Source organism: Lissotriton helveticus, chromosome 10 (genome assembly GCF_964261635.1).
Source record: "Lissotriton helveticus chromosome 10, aLisHel1.1, whole genome shotgun sequence".
In the NCBI taxonomy this organism is placed as follows: Eukaryota; Metazoa; Chordata; class Amphibia; order Caudata; family Salamandridae; genus Lissotriton; species Lissotriton helveticus.
Genome location: NC_136071.1, coordinates 708,929,760 through 708,950,942, shown reverse-complemented (window position 1 = coordinate 708,950,942; position 21,183 = coordinate 708,929,760). Strand labels below are relative to the sequence as shown.

At 43.5% G+C, this 21,183-nt stretch overlaps 1 protein-coding gene across 4 annotated transcripts in view; it reads right to left on the bottom strand.

The window, feature by feature from the left end:
• RBM33 (RNA binding motif protein 33) overlaps positions 1–21,183 on the bottom strand; it is a 667,388-nt gene that overhangs the window by 409,422 nt on the left and 236,783 nt on the right. For all 4 annotated transcript variants that reach the window (XR_013601648.1, XR_013601647.1, XM_078663257.1 and 1 more), the window contains exon 7: positions 10,503–10,674. Coding sequence is in view for 2 of the 4 variants with exons in the window: in XM_078663257.1 (XP_078519383.1) it covers positions 10,503–10,674 (172 nt within the window). In the remaining 2 variants the exon portion in view is untranslated. The remainder of the gene's footprint in view (positions 1–10,502; positions 10,675–21,183) is intronic.

The window sequence follows — 21,183 nt, the reverse complement described above, 5'->3', positions numbered from 1 at the left end:
TTAGGTTTTGGTTTTTAAAACAGAAATAAAAGACATTGTCATTTACAATGCCAATAGCTTCAAACAGCGTAAATGAGAGGTCTCTTGAATTGCAAATGCGTGTTTCATCCCAGCTAGTTGGCGCTGCCCTGCATGGAATTACTACCTGGAGATTTCTATCGGATGCGCTTACGGCATATTCTGTAAGTCTGTGTATCGGGCTATAGGTAATGGTGCAAAACGGAGAGAAATTCTTTTGATTAAATAAAAATACAACTGACACTGAAATTGACCAAGAAGACACAAGTAATTTGTAAGCCTTTTGCCTTACACACCAGAATCAAACATTTTCAGACTAAAAGAATATTACATAACCACCAATCCGAAACAGACCAAAATACAATAGCTTGCTAGTCGCTGTAATGCACTTCAACGCCTCGCCAAGTGTAGTAAGCGCTAAACAAATACAATTACAATGCTAATAAAACATTATCTGAAAACAAATCAGACTTCCGTCTGCATTGTAGAACGACAACCCGGACTACCTAAAGCTCAAAGGGCAATGACACACTGCAATATAAAACTGTCAAGAACCAAAAATAATAATCATTTGGCCTCAATAACTAGTCTCAAAAGAAACTGCGAGCACCTGGGTGTGCTCCTAATTCAGCGGAAGCCCAAAAATACCAACTTGTGTCAATCAGAAAACATTTACAACTGGAATTCGGGCCCCTCATTATTACGCTTACCTATCCTTGGATACACTTTGGCTCAGATGGGGAGGATAGAGGGGCACGTGACCGGTAGTCTGCAAGGTTTCATTTCTGAAAAGCCTGTTTCTCTAGAACAAGGTGATGCTTCAGTAGTGCATGCAACAAGGGAAACTTGACTACTTAAGTATACACGCCGGGTCCTTGCCAATCATAGCTTATCCTTTTTCCCACAGACTGACTGTAAGCGTATCCGCTCCCCACAATCTAAACTAACAAGGCGCTCATAAAAATGCAATGTCCCAAAGTTTAATGTGCAAAGAAGTAGAAAATGTACATTGCGCTGCTTATCCTCACTCCCAGAATTATGTTTCCAGTTGAATTTCTCACACGTTTGACAAATTACTTGGCCTCCTCTCCCACTTTACAGTTGAGTGTCGTGATGAGGGACATGTGGCCACGGTCTGATTACAGGTCAGTAGAGCACCCGTCACTCAGGAAGCCAGTCTACCTCTCAGCCATTTTCTTTAGATGAAGAATCTTCCGGTGAAGTGACACAGGCGCCTGTGGTAGTGAGGCGTCCAAACTGGAGGGATGCCTGCACGCCTGTTCATAAAGGCCACATTAAGAGACACTGGCTGCCATAGTGTGGAGTACTGAGCAAAAGATAAATCTAAAATAGCTGTGCGGCGCTCAGGACCACTCAAAACACCAACATGTTTTTAGGTCGAGCCTAGCGTTACGAGTTGGGTGAGACGCGAGCAACAAGGCGCGTGGCCACCATTTTTTAGCACATAAATAAACAAGTAAAAAAAGCATACGAGTGCCTACTACATTAACAAGCATTTGCTGTAAGATATAAATAAATAAATTGAGTGCGGTATCCCTAGCGGGCGCCGCGCTCAAGTAATCAAAAACATACAACTGAGAGCGTAAAGCGCTGCAGCCGCCATTGTCCCCATCAGTGTCCATTTCCCAAATAGTGCATGCTTAACTAATTGAAGGAGACCGTGTCACGGCGCAAATAAAAGATAGAGTCCGGATGGGCCGTCGCAGAAGGAGACAGGGCGGTAACAAAGAAGCCTTATTTACAATCAAGAGCCAGCGTTTAGCATAAATGAGGACGCCAGCCAATGAAAATCATGGGCGGGGCTTCAAGTCCCCTTAAGAAATCTTATCGATAACAAGACGCCTCACAGAGGGAGCAGCGCATGCGCACTGCAACACTAGGCGAGACATAAAAATGGGGACAATGACTGGCCTAGCCCAAGATGGTGGAAAACCATGTGAACATGCTCCATTAAAAACGTGAGCTAAAATCTTACCCCAAGCATTTGGGTCAGCCTTATATAAAAGTCTGCTGGGACTCTGTCCGGGCCCGAAGCCTTTACTCCAGATGTGGAGGTAATTGCATTATAGACTTAGTCTATACTAAAACGAAGTGGTATACTAATTTGCCCGCCTTCCCTGAACTCCTCAGTTTCTCCTAAATTGGTACCGCTAAAAATATGGCCGAAATGCTCTACTCATTGGACAGCCGGGATTATACAGTCAGTGTTCGACTTTGGGGTTACAGAAAAAAAGGGACTGTTTACTACCGACCAAAAATTAGAACTATCTGCCCAACACACGAGCTTGCCCCCGCAGCCTCATAGCCTACTCTCTTATCTGCTTCTTCCTCTCCTGGACTGCTAATTTATATGCCTTTCTTTTACACCTAATTTCAGTCTCGTCTCTGAGGATACATTTTTGGGCCTTCAAAAGCTCCCTTTGGGTCGTAGAACTTATACCATCGAACCATCTTTCAGCCATCTTACTTTACTCACAGTAGTGAGATAAGATGATATTTGGTTAGTTATTTTCCCAAAAACCTCTAAGATAGCTCTACCGTGTGTAGTGGGATCTAGGCAAGCTTGAATTTCAGGGGCACAAGCAGTATATAAATTGTCCAGGAAACTATCTGGAACAATCCTTTCCCACTTTAGCCTAAGGGCTTGGTCTTTTGTGCTGATATTTTTATTTGTAATACTGGTAGTTGCTTCCTCAGTTTCATTGACAAAGTGATATTACAAGTGTAAGAGGGTTATGATCACTAAAACATGACCAGGAGAGAGTTAATTCCTCTATGGCCAAAGCTAATGGTGAAGACAGCAGTATGGAATCAATGGTACTGGGCCTTCCATTCCCTGGTACTGAAGCCAGCCTATCTGTTTGCTGAAGGCAGTATAGGTTATGAGCTGAGAGAATGCCTTCTAGAGAAATACCTGAGGGTGTGTGCTCAAAGTGGTTGGATGAAGAAAAAGAGTCCACATGGTGCGGCATTGAGATGCAATTCGAATGGCACTGGTAAATATCAAAATCTCCTAGGATTATCAGATCATAATAAAGTGATTTACCCTCTTCATAGCATTAAAAAAAAATCTTTCAAATCTAAGAGGTGTTCTAACTCATGCATTCTGGAAAAGGAATTATACAAATGTACCACTAGCAGGGTAGGACAATTCTCAAAAGACAACTCTACTGCTAACACATGGTGTGATTGACATTCAATCTTTCAAGTCTTACAAGAAAGTTTGAGTGAAAACATTAGAAGCGGACCCCTCTGGCTCATCCCATATTCGAAGGAATAGCATGTTTACAAAATGAAATAAAACCATCCCAATAAAACAGTCATTGGACTCCCACGTTTCTTGTAGGGCGATGACATGGTACATGGAAAGAAAGTTTTCCCAAAATGAGTTGCCCCGTTTTGACCTAAGTCCTGCAATGTTCTTCAAGAGGATCTTTTTATAAGGAACAGCTGAAAAGGTTGTAATGGGAGAAGTACCAGGGGATTTATCACCTATTTCAACAGGTTCAGGGGCTAGAAAAATGTGATTATTTTGAACCGTATCAGCACGCGTAGGCAGTACATACATAGTGGTCCCTATGTCACATCCAGGGAACGGCGGGACGAATGCACAGCTGCCGACACCACCTATTGATGTACAAGGGAATTGCCCTATATTTTTCCAAGATGGTCCTTCCCATCTCAGCAATGACCTTCCCTTCACAAGAGTGATGTCGCAATAAGGCAAGGAGAATGGCCTGCCACTTGTCAGGTTGGCATCAGCCATCCACCACAGAAGGTCCCAGGTTGCAACATCATAAATGTAGATGTTGTCCAAAAGGCAGTCACAATTTTGAACTTATTGAATGCAAAAGTGGGGTGATCTCTAATTTGACACCTTTTGTACCTTGTTAGATGTTAAAGCGGCCACTCCACAAAACAGTACGGGGCAGTGAGGAATCTTCCACCAGAAAAAGCATTGCTGAAGGCAAGAAACATGTTCTTCTAATGGATACCACAGATTCTTCACCTTTAAAATAGATACCACAGCAATACCTTACAAAGGTGGCAAGTCTGAGGAAAGGACTTGGAACAGAAAGTCCTGCAAATACGATCTGACAAAGTACCATTACTGCCAGATCTGGACTGGAAATCGGTAGTGCTTTGTGAATGTATTTTTGTATTTACTGACAACTGTGTTGCAGCCTAGCATATATCCCTAGCATCCCTCACATCAACATTATTGCAGCAGTTTTGTACCTGGGCTCTCAATCTATCTGGGGGCTGCTTTTTGGCAAGTGCATAACAGATCTTGATACATTGAGCTATTCACTTTGACAGTGTCCTCATTTGCACTGCTTTACCTTTCTTTGCAAGTGAAAACAAGACAAAGAGCGCCTTAGCTTTCTTTGCAATTGAAAACCAGAAAAAGAGCTGATCATCTACCCAATAATCTTTTGTGCAGTCAAAGTAAAAACCTAAAGCAATGGAGTCTCTCCTCCTCCAATAGGTTAGATGGAGCAAAGAACGCCTTCAGAATGATCAACTGGCCAATGTGGAAGGGTGTTAACACTTTAGGAAGGATGGCCACATGTGTCTTTAGCAACAACGTGTTCAGAAAGAAGATGGTGTAGGATGGCTGTACTGACAACACCCGTAGTTCACTCATGTACTGTGCAGATATGATGGCATAATCAGTTATGCCTTCAACTCAAAGCTGCACTCCTTCTGAGCTGGAATCACCAGTGTATTGTCACTGGGGAGGAGACCAGCTAGGGTACCATGAGATACCTCCTCTCGCCCAACCTTTTCCCTGATAGTCAAATGGAGTAGAGGTCTTCAAGCAATGTTGACCCCCTCCAAACCGAAACAGTGAGAAAATGGGAAAAGGTGGGGGTTGGCGTGGCTTAATAAGCAGCGTGAGGGGGGATGGGGGGGGACAGTGAGCTCTCCTCCAGCCTCAGGAGCAGAGTGGCCAAAACAGATTAACTATTTTCAGTAGCAAGATCTCAAAGCCTTGTATAGCGAAAGAGGAACTGCACAACAGTCTGTCCAGTGCTGATCCTGCAAAAGTAGGATCAGCAACTGCGCAGAAACTGAAAGGTTTAATGACGTGTAGTTTCCTGCAATTTCTTTCCAGACTGTCATAAATGGTGGGGTGGGCCAGACACCTATATAAGGATAACATCAAGGGTGGGAACAACATTAGCCCACTGTTAAGCAACGAGGTAGAATTTTGTAATGGAAGCAAACGGAACAGGAAAGAGAGAGTGCACGAAGACGGGCGTTATCTCCACCAATGCAAACAAATTAAAATAAATCAAGTGCCAGTTAACAAAACATTGAAATAAAAATGTAAACAAAAATCAACAATGCACACCATTTTTACAAGATTGGCACAAATTGTAATGAAAATAAGGGAAACAAAATACTAAACTAAATAGTCTCACCAAATAAGTAGTTACAGTAACTTTATTGCTTGATTAACAAATCATTGCAATTAAAACATTAATATGATATGTAAAACAGTTCCTTGATCATTTTAAAAATTTGATGTGTTAATTAACAAGGTCTATTTTCACTTTCCTAATTCGCCAATTGATATACAACTGTGCACACAAAAAATGTTTCTATGGTTACATGCCCTACTGGAACATTGATAACACATACACATTTTATATCAGTCGTTCATGAATCATAATACAACTAACATATAATGATAGAGTAGTTCCCAAAAATTTACAATAAAAACTGTAAACGTTATGTGCCATGTTGCAAATTAACTATAAAGTGCCTAGGTGCTTACACATGGTCTATAGAGTCCAATCACACAAGTAACTACAAAAACACTGTCCATTATAGACCATAATATATAGGACATAAAGCTGTAAACATTATATACCAATGAACAATAAAGTGCCTCTGTGCTTTCATAACAACCTCATAGCTTGATCACAGAAGTTGCCAAAAACAGAATCATTGGGTCAAACTGCATAAAGGAAATACCAGGAGACTAAAAACAATAACCTCATATTTTCTGATCCAATAAAATCTCCTTTAACAATAGTTATAAACAAGTAAATTTAAACAGAAGAAACCATTAAAAATGTTATCATTTGACAAATCAATGCAATTGAGTCATCCGATAAACATAAAATAAGAGCCTGGCATGCTGATCTTACCCCAGCCTTAAGGAATAAAGGTTGTAGTAGTGCGCAACATGTTTTAAGGAATTTAGGACACACACTATGTATAATAAGGTTTCACACGTCCATCCGCACAGTCTACATTCAGTAGTTGGCCATTGGTGTATCCAGATCGGCGGGCCCTCCTTAGTTGGGTATGTGCCCAGCCTTAATTGTAAAAAAAAAAAAAATGTCCTCATAGGAGCCCAAAAAACAGGCATTCAAATATGGCTGAATTCGCAAGGACTAATGATGAGAATTGATCACTGACCAAGCATGTGTTTTTGCCACTAAAGCAGCCTGTAGGAAATGGGGGTTACCCAGATCTCCAAAGGGGTAGCATGGCATCAAGCGGGCAGGCCAAACTTCGAGGACATGTGAAGCACTCACGCAGTACCCTCAGTCAGCACACCAGGCACACCACAAAAGAGGCAGGACACCAGTTTGAGTTGGAAAAAAATACGTAGTTTAGTAGGGTTTCCAACCTGCAAGGCAAAAGAATGCAAAACAGTAGTGTCACAACAGGACGCCGAATTGCGCCAGAGCCAAGCGAATATTGGGGGGAATTATTTACATAGGAAGTAGTCCATGCTGAAAGGAAGAAAAAGGATGGGATCAAAATGTCATTAGATCTGGGGCCAATCTGGCGGGGCCAACTCAGACTCTCATCCTAAAGGGAAGGCTGTAATTGCAAAATTCTACATTAACATAGAAATACATCATGCACATTAACACCAACCCACCCCTGTTAGTGAAAACATTAGGGCATCACGGCATAACATGGACAGGAACACCTGTAATAAATTAGCCTGTCTGGCCCATTAATCTGGTACATAAACAAGGGCCTGGAATAACACATCAGGCCAACCCATTGACCACCCTAGGCGGAACATACATCGCCCAGCATAGATATCACGTAGGGGCCCTTTTCATAAATCAGGAACACCTGTCAGGATTCAACTAGGCTCCCTCTACCATCAAACTAGGGGTATCGAACATCAGGGTGTACACAACAGCCCACCCTTATTAGGCAACAGGCAAAAAGGTGCATTTCAATGATCCCGGCAACTTATCACCATGAACATTCCACGAAGCCCGCCCCTGCAAGGAATGCCATAAAGAGGTGCTCAATTAACATTTCCTGGCACCAGCACCTGCAAAACATTTCACTAGTCATGAATCAACCAACAAGCAGGGAGCATCCGGTAAGTAGTCACCTTCCCTTACTTACGTATTTACAAGCACCAAGCTTCGGGCAACCTTTCTTTAGGCCAGGACACCCACTTCCTCATGACGGGGTACACATTCCCCTAATCAAGAAGAACATTTCCATGGGCATTAGATGAGGACATCGGCACTAACTCATGGGTGGACAGAAGGTGAACCTGGGCGTATGACCACTAAGCCTAACTTAGAGCATCTAGCCTGAAGACATGCTCATCCTGTCCCAGTTCAGGGGGGGGGGTTCCTTCTATCCAGGCCCTTACAGTCCTGATTAGTCCCACCACAGGGTTAGTCCGGGCCACCACCGTGGTATCTGGGGCCAACGGGGCCCAACTACAAATGTCCAAGCTAAGGGGAGGGGGGGCGAGCACCGACCCTGTGCCCCGTTGCCCTCTTCACCCTCTCCCCACACAGTTTGCCCAAAGCCCCACTCACCGGGCTCCTGATGCCTCTCCGGCGTCTTCAGGGCTCTTGATGGCCCCGCAGCCAATCGCAGGGCGGCGGGCCTCCCAGGCCTAACGCGGCCTTCCTGGGGGCCGCAGCGAGTGGAGGACACCTTCTCCTGCGGGCGGAGGCGGGGTAGGCTCCTGCCCTCCGCTCTCTCCTGACCCAGCGGCGCTCCCAGCCTCCTGCAGGTCCTGACCGGCGGGGTGGCCTCTCGGACCGGTCACTCTGCACGCGGACCCGGGACTTAGGTCCTCCGCTCCTTCCCGGGCTGTCGGGCCGACAACCAATCGCTGCGCGGTCTTCTCGGGGGCTCGGCCGCGCAGCCAATCCGTACGCGGTGTGGCGGGGGCGTGGCCAATGACGCCACCAGGCGCCCCCGTCACATGACACGGGCCTGGACGGCTTCAGGGCCGAGCGCGGCCCTCGCTCACTTCGGCGGCCCCCTCCTGGCATCGGGGGCTGCCGCAACGTTGCACACCCCAGCAGGGGGGTCTCCTCAAGGCGGCGCCTGGCCGCGGCGGTGATTTTCGGCACTGCCACACAGCGCGAGGCCAGGACAAGGGGTAGGCTCCCTTTCTTGTTACGAAGTCCCCTCACAGTCTCCTCAGCGTCCGGGCTGCGACGGTGATCTCCGGCTGTGACAAGGGGTAGGCTCCCTTTTATTATTTATTAATCAGGTAGCAAGCGCCACAACAAGGGTAGGCTCCTCCAGCGCTACTTCCCCTCACAGTCTCCTCAGCACTATGGCGCTATTCACAGCGCACTGCTTGTAAGGCAGTCCAGGGGCCGGTTGACTGAGGCAGGTCAGCAAGACACAGTTCCTCGGGGGCACAATCCTCCCCGGGCAGCTCCTCCCAGTCCAGCGCTTCCACGGGGGCCACAACTTCCCAAGGGAGCGGACAGTCCCAGTACAGATCCTCAGGGGCACACTTCTCACCTCCTGGGCGCTTCTTCACACAGCGCTGGCGTGATACTCGGTCAAACAGCGTCAGTGACCTGGATAGGGGCCCTCCCTTGTCAGGGGCCCATGGGGACAGCAGAGGGGGGGGGGGTCTAGGGGTGCAGGGCCCAGCTCACAGGCCCATGTGGCGGTAGCACCTCACAGCAGGTCCCCTCTCTTCCTTGTCCCAGCGCTGACTGACTCTCTGGTGGCACTTCCCCTTACTTATACCCTCCTCCCAGGCAGTGCCAGGACCTTCTAGAATGTTGGCAAAACTGGCCCAAACTGGCTCAAGGGGAGGGGGTGAGCACCCTGGGTGCCAGGCTTTCCCTCCAAAAGCTAGGGGTAGCTGGGTAATATTATCTAGACCGCTGACCTATGGCAGTCCAGTGGCAAAACCCATGACCATGGCATCCATTTTAAATACAATACTTTTCAGTCAGGTGCAGTTCTAAAATGGGGAAATTTACAAGTGCTCACATTATTACATGTCATTACATTTTCAACAAGGTGTCTCACACCACTCATGGCCTATACAGGTTTAATCCCATGGGGGAGACATCTTAGACAAGGGGGTCAAAAGCGAAAAATTTGGGGGGAAAAGGCCAAGTCCAACACAGCCTTATCCGTAAAAAGTGAATTAATTGTAATATTTTTTTTGGGGCATCTCAAAAGGACAATGAATAGGTTAGCAAGTATAGCAAGTAGATAGAAAAATTATTTATTGAAAATAGAGAACTCACTTTATTTCAACCCGCATAATCATAAAACTATCACATAAAAGTGCAAGTCATTTTTCACCCACTGAATGCCAACATTTTCACCCTTCATCAAGATGTTAAACATGCATAATCATTGCTAACATAAAATCATCTCTCTGATCATTTACTATTAGTTATTGCATACTTCTCCTGACTCCAGATATGTTAAAGAGCGGGGGAGGGGTGCTCAGTGAGGGGGATGCAGTTGGGTTCCCTTTGCTACAAAAGCACAAAAACAAGATGCATGCTGGAGCTATACCAGTAAAAACATACCCTTTCATGAAGTTCTGAGAATAATGTGCTAGAATCCTAGTGTTGGTTTCTACTAGGCCTAGGAGAAATTTTTATTATGCTGGCAAAATCTGTGAAAATCCTGCAATTACTTGCAATTTCGCATTAAGCAAATCTGTATAATTGTTGCACTAACAAATCGTTTGTGCAGTACATCCTTCCAAGAGCCAGTCTCCAAACCAGTTTCCTGCCAGTATCTCATAGGACTTTTACCAGAAGTGCGCGCTTGGCAGTAAAACAAATTCACAGGAGATACTAGCAAACAATATTTTGCCTTAAAAAGGTAATTCACATTTTTTTTATGGCGTTTCACAGACGAAAAATGACAATTTCGCCATCCATTAGTTTCTACCGCTGAGTACCACGTTAAACATGATGAGAGGCAAGAGACTTCAACTAAACATGCATTCCAAAATCTACAGGTGAACAATTGATTTAACATTAATTGCATAATGATCAGCAAATAATTCCCAAGAAAGTATTTCATTCTTAAGTACTAAGTATGCAATTCAAGGTGAAGTATGGAAAAACATCAAAACCATTATGCAAAACTTTAGACCATTATAAGTTTAACATCCCACCAGCAGGTTTAGCCGCTTCCCCTACCCCCAAAAAAATATAGTCAAATCCGCTCACCCAAAGTTTCTGGAATGTTTCTCCTCTCTCTGGCTGCTTCAGAAAGCCTAATAATTGTCCCTTCTTTGCGTTCAGTTATAAAGCGTATTCTGCCTGACCTCTCATCGTCCTCTTCCTCTTCATCAGATTCATCTTTTTTTTCTTCTTCTGTTTTAACAGTATGTAAACCTAACTATAAAAGAAACAATAGGCATTTATTTTGAAATAAGAGTCACTTACCTGTAACAATAATCTAGAAGCTTATACTACCAATAGTTTCACATGTTGCATACTTTCATCCAGTAGCTGATATGATCATTGCATCTTTTTTTTACTTTATACGCAATGTACTAAGCAGCAGCAACATTTTCAAATTGTGTTATTGTAAGCGTTTATGGTTATTGCTCAAACTCACAGGGAGTTTGGTGGTTCACCTCTTACTCTACAACAGGGCAAGGTCCAAGATATTGTTAAACTTAAGCATATTTATTTTGCAGCATAAATCTGCAATACAAACATCCTTTGAGTAGAGTGGCATGAAAGGTTTAATGCAGATAGCTGGTTCAAGACAGCAGTAGTATGAAAACATATTAAAGAACCATTTTAACCTCTGGTAATAGAATCCTACTGCTACCTTCTGGGAGTACTTTAACTGGAGTAATCTTAAACACAGGTCAGTGGTCTTTAGTCTTTCTGAAAATGCTATTGTGTTCACAGTGCACTTTAATGCATATACACAGGAGATTTGTCCCTATCAGAATGCATACAGACATGAAAATATCCTTTACCAAGCAATGTTAACAAGATGCCCAAACCACAAACTGCTTCATTTTAAGTGAATGGCAATGTTTTGTGTTTGGTCATTTGGTATCCTTTAAAGCCTATTATCATGTTTTGGGAAAAAAAATAGGATGCACAAATTCTACAACTTCAGGCGCAATGCGCTAGGTAAACTGATGTGTGATACCCCCCTGACTGTAAGCAACCTGGCATTTTTTTTATCTCATACAAAGTCTGATGAACACCGTAAGCAGCTGTACGAACCAGGTTTGTCATGCTAACGTAGGTGCACTGTGACCAATCACCATTGTGAAACGTTTCCATCTTCTCAAGAGATATTCACCGAAAGCAGGCCTGGTGACAAACTTATATAATGATTTTGGAGCAACTTACCCATAGAATATCTCCCTTGCACTGTGTTTGCGGGCAACTCAATGCAGACTTGGTAATACTTTGTCTTTCATCTTGAGAACAAACATATGTCTGGTGTTCCTCAAAGCACAACTATATTCCTTAAGTGTCTTTCTGCTACTTCCTATTCCAATGTCCCTACAGCACTGCAACTTTTCAAATGCCGTATTTCCTTAGCTTCTTGCAATAAATGAAGTATGTTCTACACCTTGCTTCAATATATAATGTAGTATAGTATTCTTGTATGCTCAGTGGCGTAACACAAAATGATGATCCCGCCTTTCAGAATGTGATGAAGGACGTCTGAATGTCTCATATCTCATATATTCATTGGTCTTGAGCTCAATGGAGGCCCTTCAAAGAGTGGGAGTCCCCCTGAAGGATTGGGCCCCCTAAGATACAGGGGTTGCGCCGGCCTGTGTTATGTCTCTGTACAGTCTGCCTGAGCTAAGACTAGTGCACCGACAATTGAAACAACTTTAATGCTATTCCGGTCCTTAGTTCTGATAGGTTTGTTTGCAAACTGGGCCAGTGCAACAGACCATCTTTCATGAGTCCCTTAATGTGTGCTTCATTCCAATACGAGAAGCGTCTGTCATTTTGCTCATCTCACTCTTTAACTTCAGGTAGTTGGCTAGCAGCTTATACCCTTTGCTTCCAACCACATGGTGTTAACGATTAGAAAGATATAATCAGCCACCACAGTGTATCGTTTGTTGAAATCCAACTTTAACTTCATGAGTGATGCAAATGTTGTTGAGAGATTATCTTGAATGAACTGACTCTCCAACCCTGCAATGTATTCCAGCAAATGTTTGGATTGTTTCAAAGCTTCTTTCCATCCCAAAAGGTCAATCATTTCTCCTCGCAGTATAGTTTTAAGATGCAGTACAAGGTCAAGTTTGTTTCAGTAGAGAAGTACTGAGGCACCACTTTGAGGTGGTGTTGGTCTCCGCTTGTACATCAAAAGTAGAGATATGGAGGCGTGGTCTGAATAGACTAATTGGATCGCTGTGAATGTACAGCACTGAGCAGTGCTCTTGCTCGTGAAAAGAAGGTCCGCAAACCTTCCTAAATGAATGATAGTGATGAGAGAAAAAAGTGAAGGCCTGTGCATCTGGATACGGTATGCGTCACAGGTCTGTAAACCTTTCACGTTTAATTATACTCCTGAGCCACATTTAGAACCCATTTCGGATTTATCTCTTCTCAGGTAGCCTATCAAGAAAGGTGTTTCAATCTCCTCCCATATTCAAGTACATTTTGTGAATATTTTCCTTTTGAATCTTTTTCCAAAAGCATGCATCTACAACTGTAGAGCATAGATGTTAATTGCCTTTTTTATTACGTTTTTAGTGCCAGCAGTGGCAAATACCAATTGTCCTGGGCCATCTGATTTCACATCAATGATAGCAGGTTTCAGATTTCTATACATTAGTATGGAAACACCATTCTTTTTATTTGCAAGCAAGTTACCGATTTACAACACGAATATGCATGGTATATGTTAGTTCTACTGGTTTCTTCTCATTTTGGTAAGTTTCTTGGATATATGTGAAGCTCACATTTTACTTTTTTCCATGTAATATAATTGTCTGTCATTTGACAGGAGTGTTTATCTCCTTGATGCTCCATTTCAAGAGCATAACTGCTCTTGATTAAGTTTGGTATAAGTCCTTCCAATATACAATGCGCTGGAATGGGTTCATCTCCACCGCAATTGGGCATGTGATTTCATCACATGGAAAGCCAAATATTGAGGTGCATTTCATGTTTGAGAATCTACTTTATTGATATAGCTCTTAATCATTCCTCTGCTCACAATATGTTCATGTTTGTTGATCCCTTGAAGTGTACCATTGTCAATTGTGCTGGAATTTTAACTATCGTCATCAATGGAGAATTGAATGAGAGTTTAGGGTGAACTGTGAGTATCATAACCCAAGGGCATATCCAAAGTGCACTATCTGGGATAATTCCTAAATGATTTGTGAAGCTGTGCTAAAATATGCCTTATTTGGGGTTAAAAATAAGTTAAAAGTATCTGCACTTTCTAATTGACTCAGGCTTGCGCTTGGTTTAGCCTTTATTTGGTGTCCATTTCTTAAGATGAAATCAAACCTAGGAATTTGTGTACATTTTCCAGTTCATAAACCGTTTCGTCCTCTCCAAGTAATTTTGGATTTTCCAGGCAGCATTATTCCAAATCTTATGTTAGTAAGGTTTCATATGAAAGATTTGTTTCCTCCTCACTGGAGCTTTTGTCAGAACTAGCAGCATGTAAACTTGTTGACTGACCCAAGTTACTGCCTTTTCTTTCCTATTGCTGTTTGTTTACTGTCAGGTTAGTAAAATTAACTATGATTATACAGAGACTGCAATTTTATACTTTACATAGGTAATATGCTAAAATGATATCCTGTTAATTAAATGCTCATCTTTCCTGCTTCAATATATATGCACCCTATGCACTTGAGTCAATCTTTATTAACATTTCATTGTGAAAAATGTTTTTGGGGTGTTTAATACAGATTGTTTCAAACTGGTATATGTTCATTTTGCATCAGTCTTAACACCTTACGTCAATGATGTATTTAATATTTTTCAGTCTCAGCGTTTTTTTAATACTGGTGCTGCTTTATTGCTGCTTAGTGTTCATTTGTCTTTCCATTATTACATTTTAGCTGAGCTTCCCCCTATTCTGTACCTTTTTTTCTCTCCTTACTTGCACTCAAATCTCTATGAGGAACTCAGTGTTTGCCAGTTTAGTGTTTCCATGCGGTTTTGTTGCTTGATGGTAAATGTGGTGCCTGATCCTGGTTTGGCGACTTTCTTGATTTTAAGATGGTATCAAGGACTGACTTGAGATAAGTAACAGAGCAGAGCGTCTTGAGGCAAGAGGGCGGCCGCTTAGGAGGCTGGTAGCAGCACTTGTGACCCATGGCTGAATAGATTGGTGAAACCCCATACGGCCTGTGGAAACGGCTTACCGTTTAAAAAATGTGTCAATGAAGAGAGCCCGGCGTTGTTGCTGCAGTGACTGGCTAGAGTGGATAGATCTTGGTTTGCAAATCAATGCGGAGCATCTTTTCTGCTTGGATCATAGCGCGTCCCTGACCTGCAGCAAAATAGGTCTGAAGACGGTGGCGAGCTCCGTACCTTCCAAGGTGGTGGGCAATCGTAAGACACGCAGAGAGGGCGCTGCGGAGCACGACTCGCCGAACCGGGCGGACCAAACAGCGGGACACGGTCAGCAGTTGCAAACCTCCAGCGCCGAGCCCCCAGCGGGAAAGAGAGAAAGAGGCTGGGGAACAGGGAAACTCTGTCCTGCCGACCCCTCAGTGGCTGAGCTGCACCAGCGTACGAGGGAGGCTCTACCGGGAGTGACCAATGGTGAAAAGCACAAGCAAGGACCGGAGGTGAGTCAGAACAAGAGCCGGGATGCTCCCCCTCTGAAGCAACCAGCAGGTACTCTTAATGATGGTAGGCATCCGATATCATTAGGAACTCACGCTTCCTCGCTTGTTGTGGTTGAAAATGAAGAGCGTGGTTCTCTGGAGATATTAGAGAGGGGAGAATTATTAACAAGGGAAGATGCATCATTGGATCCCCCGGAGCTTCATGGCACTGAACACTAATGTAGAGCACCCAGAACTCTGTGCTAATGGTGTAGATATTTGTCTGGCAACACGACGGAGCACAGAGGATGTGGCTCACAAGAGTAGTATCATGGTATGGGGAAGTGAACAGAATTTGGTAGCAGGCTTGGCAGTTGGTGATAAAAATAATAGAGGGGAGATAGACAGACAGCCAAGCGACTGCTTCTTCTCAGTTTCGGAGGGAGCAGAGTGGTCTGAGGATGGATTTAGTACATCATCGGAGGCAAGCAACCTAGACTCGGATCCCGAGGATAGTGACAAAGCTCAGCCTATAACAGCTAAAAAAAAAAAAAACGCCCTAGTACACAACATCGAGAAAGAAAAGATCTTAAGTGGGACTACACCTCTGCGACTCAGTTGTCCGACTCCTTGACAGCAGCAACCCCCACGGAAGCTAGTATGGTTCCTCCTACACTGGAAGAAGATTATACTATCGCACAGGAAAGAGACACGAAAGACAGCCGGAAAGCGCAGTCTGCAATGCGAAAAATGCAAGGGGTTGTCAGGATACTCTCCAAATCCTGTGTTAATATAGGTGAAAGAATGACAGACCTTAAGGCAAGAATCGTCTCTACCGAGGCAGAGGCATCAGGTGCTGCAACACTGACTGAAGCACAAGGATCCCAAATTAAAGATATCCAATGGAAGCTTGAGGAGTTCCAAAACAGACAAAAGAATAACAATTTAAAGGTGTTAGGGCTTCCGGAGGGGCTGGAAGGGTTCAACCCCAGGGCATACATAGTCGGGTTGTTAAAGTCCTCGTTTCCCGAACTATCAGACTGGAACTGGGCAGCAGAAGTAGAGAGCCCACCGCACTCCTTTTAAACCAAGATTCCAATTGAAAGAAGGAGCCAAGCCGCGTGCAATCCTTGTGTATTTCGGCAATTTTCTACTGCGCCAGATATTTATTTATTTATTTATTCCATTTGTATGGCGCGACAGCTACCCTGAGGGTTTCCCGGCGCCTTGGATCAAACATTCCAGAGGGTCATAAATTCATAGTATCATTCTTGGTTGAAGAGCCATGCCTTGACACCTTTCCTAAATTTGATATAATTAGGTTCAAGGAGCAGATTGAGCGGGATTGAGTTCCATAGTACTGGCGCCAAATATCCAAAGGAGCGTCCTCCTAGTCTTGCTCGCCTGAATCTAGGGACAGCAAATCTCTCCTGATGGATAGATCGGAGGTTCCGAGTCGGGATGTATTTATGGACCAGTTTGCAAAGATATGCTGGTGCTTCTCCTATGTTTATTTTGTACATAAAACATAGCGCCTTAAATTTAACGCTGTTGCCCATCTTGAGCCAATGTAATTTGCGTAGATGTTCCGATACATGTGCTCGCTTAGGTAGATGGAGAAGTATCCTGGCTGCCGTGTTTTGCACGACCTGAAGTCGGCGTGTAATTTCCTTGTTGGCCCCCAAGAACAAGATGTTACTGTATTCCAGCCTTGACCCAATCAATGCCTGCACTACCGTTCTCTGTGCCCCTTCCGGGAGTTGCCTCAAGATTTTTATCAACCATTTGAGAATGGCGAAGCAGACTGACGCTGTTTTAGTGACCTGGGTACGCATTGTCAATTTGTCATCTATTATTACTCCTAAATTACGAGCTGACGTGACTGCTCTCGGGAGAGGCCCCATTTCAGTAGGCCAATGAACTGGTCCCCAAAGAGCTTTCTGGTCCCCGAATATGAGCAGTTCGGTTTTGTCTCCATTCAGTTTTAATTTCTTGGAGTGCATCCATTGCGCCATGCTTTGTAATCCAGAGTGAAGGGAGGAGGGACTCTTTATCAGTTGATGACAAGGAAAACACCAGTTGTGTATCGTCTGCGTATGAAAAGATAGTAAGACCAAATCTCTCCGCTATGCACGCTAGAGGGGTGATGTAAACATTAAATAACAGGGGGCTCAGGATTGACCCTTGAGGAACTGCATGTGTGGAAGTTAAGATAATCTCTGATAAGGCAAGACCGGACTCCAAAAGAACAAGTGGGGAGTTGTCGTTCTTTATGCGCCCAGATTTCAGCCACACTACTGTGGAGAGAGGTGGAGACTAAGACAGCTGATAAAGCCCTTTCAGGATAAAAACATTCAAACCTATTTGATAAATCCAGCACAGCTTAAAGTAATGTACGATGGCCAAACACGCTACTTCACGTCGGAGATTAAAGCAAAGGAATTTCTGGACGGCATGGACAAATGAAGTTATTTATATTTTTTTTAAAACTGGATATAATGTATACAATGATACAAGTTTAAACTCCTTGATATAAGATCCTCTCCTGAAGTAATAATCTAACATAAAAAAGTGGGAAGAAAAGGAGTATAAAAAAAAGTTAGATAGACCTGGTGGGGCGGGGAAGCAAATAAAAAAAAAAGTTAGATAGACCTAGACCTATGAATTAATAGGGCTCGTTGAGGTAATGTTAAATTTTATTGTAATAATATCAGCCACGTCACATATGCTGCGAACATCCTATGCTCAGATCAAGGTCTGAGCACTTCAATGGGGAGGTTGGGGGGTACACGACAGAAGGGAGGGGAAGCTTTGGGGAGAAGCGGAGGGAGGATGGGTAGGGGAGGTGGGGAGGGGGTCACAGGGAGGAAACGAATACCCAGACCTATGTAGAAAGATGGACAAAGGTTTTGCGAATGGAACAGTTGATATGTTGGAGTAGAAGCAGATGGTTTAATGTAACAAAAAAGAATAGGGAAACTTAAGATATGTGAATGTAGGGGGCTTAAATGACTGGAGGAAGAGGCAGCGGCTGGGGGAATTTGTTAGGTCAAACCATTTTGACTAGGTCTGTATACAGGAGACCCATATACCTTGGGCGCAAAGAAATCTCATGAACCTGAAAGGGTATGATCTATTGGCATGCTCATCCCAAACTTCTACCATTCTGGGGTGTTGCAATCCTGGGGAAGACGGCTCTAGGTGGTGTTACGCGTAAAATAATAGATGCCCTAGGGAGATGGGTGGTAGTGGAGTTAGGAATCGGGATCACTTTATGCACAATCTATGAGTCAAATCAAGATGGTCCCAAAATTTTGGAACATCTGGAAGTTGAGCTGGCGACATGGCCTAGTCCGCTGATAATATGCGGATATTTTAATATAGCTGCTGAGTTGCTTAATAAGAATATTTATGTGGGGGGAAGCCCAAAGTATACCATGCTTTGAGCTCCATGATCACAAGTCATGGGCTGGTAGATGTCTGGGGGAACAAAGAACCAAACAAGGTAGGCTATACATACTTCTCATGCCCACACAAAAAATATACTTAACTTGATTAATTCTTGGTATCATTAACATTAATAAGGAAAGTGAGGGTAGATAAATTGCCAAAAGTGATATCGGATCACAATCCACTAGTGTTATATATAGAGACCAATACCCCTAATAAGATTTACTCAAAGTGGACCTTCAACAGGAAGATTTTGATCAATATGACATATATAGAACATATGAATAAGTAGGCTCAGGATTTTTTAGATATTAATCGATATAGTGCCACTCAGAATTCAGTCTGGGGTGCATTTAAAGCCGCCCTCAGAGGGGAAACAATTAGCTTTATCGCCAGTTTAAGAAAAGGGGCCCAGATGGAAAATGATAGGTTATTAAGAGAATTAATGAACGCAGAAGAACAACACACAGCAGCTATATTTCACGAAAAGGAGATACTAGAGGCACAGCATAGAATCCTGACCATAAAATCTGAGCTGCATAAATGGCTAGCTCAGAAAGCAACGGATAATTACCAAACACATTTTATGAGACGGGGTGCAGTCAGGGAAACTTCTAGCACTCCGAATTAGACAGGAAAGCACCAGAAATCTAATTACAGATATCCGGAGGGATGATCAGGTCTATACGGAGCTCAAAGATATACTCAGGATATTTAAGGAGTACTATCAGCAGCTATATAAAGAAGAGTACCATGCAGAACCCCCTAGTATCGTGGTAGAGGGACCAGGCCCTCAGCTAGACAGTCAGGCAAAAGAAGAACTCGAGAAGGATTTTTCATTAGAGGAAATAATCGAAACTCTCCTGGAACTATCACCAGGAAAGGCAGCAGGCCTGACAGCATTCCTGTGGAAGTCTAGAAGTGTATTCAAAGTGTGATTGCCCCTATTATACTAGATGTATTTATTGGTATACAACACAATGGTAAAATACCAGAATCATGGAAGGAAACAAACATTATAGTGTTCCATAAAAAAGGCAAACCAACGGATAACCCTGCATCTTATCGACCAATATCCCTTATAAATACGGATAAAAAATTACACTCAAAGTTGCTAGCGAAGAGGTTGGGGAGGGTCATTGGCACTCTGGTTTCCCCGTGGCAGCTTGGGTTTATCCCAGGATGTGGGACGACAGAACATATAAGGCGGACTATCACACTTTTTGATATACAGGCTGCCACTCGGGGCCGCATGGCCATGATCCTCCTCAACGCGGACAAAGCCTTTGATCAAGTGACGTGAGCATATCTGTGGGGGATATTGGGGCAAAAAGGGTTCGGGCTAAGAATTACTAGGGCAATCAAAGCAATGTATTCGGACCAAGAGCACGAATACAATTAGTGGGGGGTAGCTCCGACAATATTTTTATTTCTAGAGGGACGAGACAGGGCTGTCCCTGCTCACAGATACTGTTCGCCCTATATATAGATCCGCTGATAGAAAGACTGTTGAGATGTCAAGACATTAAGCCTATAATCACCAAAGGCTTTGAGACTAAACTGCTAACCTATGCAGATGATATGGCTGTATTAACCTCGGATCCTGCTAGAGCTATTAGTGCAATTACCGAGATTACCAGGGAATTTGGGCAAAATTCTGGGTATCAGTTGAATGAAAGTAAGACCCAGATAGTTTGCACAGATAACATCATTATGAGTGATCCAAAGTGTACAGAGAGCGCCATGTATCTGGGGGTAAGCTCAGCAGTCAATACATTAGTAAAGATTAACTTTGACCCCTTGGTGAAGTCAATTTCAGCAGATCTAAAAATATTGACAGTATGCATTTATCTATTATTGAGAGGGGTATTGTTTTAAAAATGACCATGCTTCCTAAAATTCTGTGTCTGTTCCAGTCTATCCCACTCTTGATTGACGAATTCACTATGAAAACAATTCAGACATTTACAAACTTTATGTGGCACTATGGGAAAATCATGCGCTCCATGAAATATCGGTCTCTCCCGCAGGCAAGGGGAGGGTTGGTGCTCCCGAATGTTAGATTGCAGCATTGGGCTTGCCTTGTGAGTCGGATGGCAGTGCTACTTGTTCCGGTAAGGAGCGAAATGGACAAGGAAGCAGGTTGTGATATATTCCCGTCGATATTTGAGTTAATGCTGGGTAGAGAGGCTATTGGGTTGTTGCTGCGTAAAATAGACAGGCGCTATTACAAGAAAGCGAGATATAAGGTAATGGTAAGTGCCTGGGAAGTGTGGAAGAAAGTTCATAAAGCTTTGCTAATCCCAAAAATAAATTACAATACACCTCTCTGGAGATCACAAGCATTACCGCAGGCATTTTATAATATGATGGGTAGGGTATGGGATCAACACGGTATAAAAACGATAGGTGATATATTTGAAGGTGATCAGATGCTCCCATTCGACACTATTCAACAAAAGTGTGGGTTCCCAGCAGGTCAGGGCTTTAAATTTGCGCAAATTCAGAAACATGTAGCGGGCTATAAGCCATGGCTATCTCCGCGGGGTGAAATTAATCTGATAGAGCATTTATCAGGGAGTAGAAGTAAAATCAAGATGATTTACGGTTCCTTGCTCCATAATATACAGGATGATCTGGAGAAAATAGAATCCGCTTGGGTA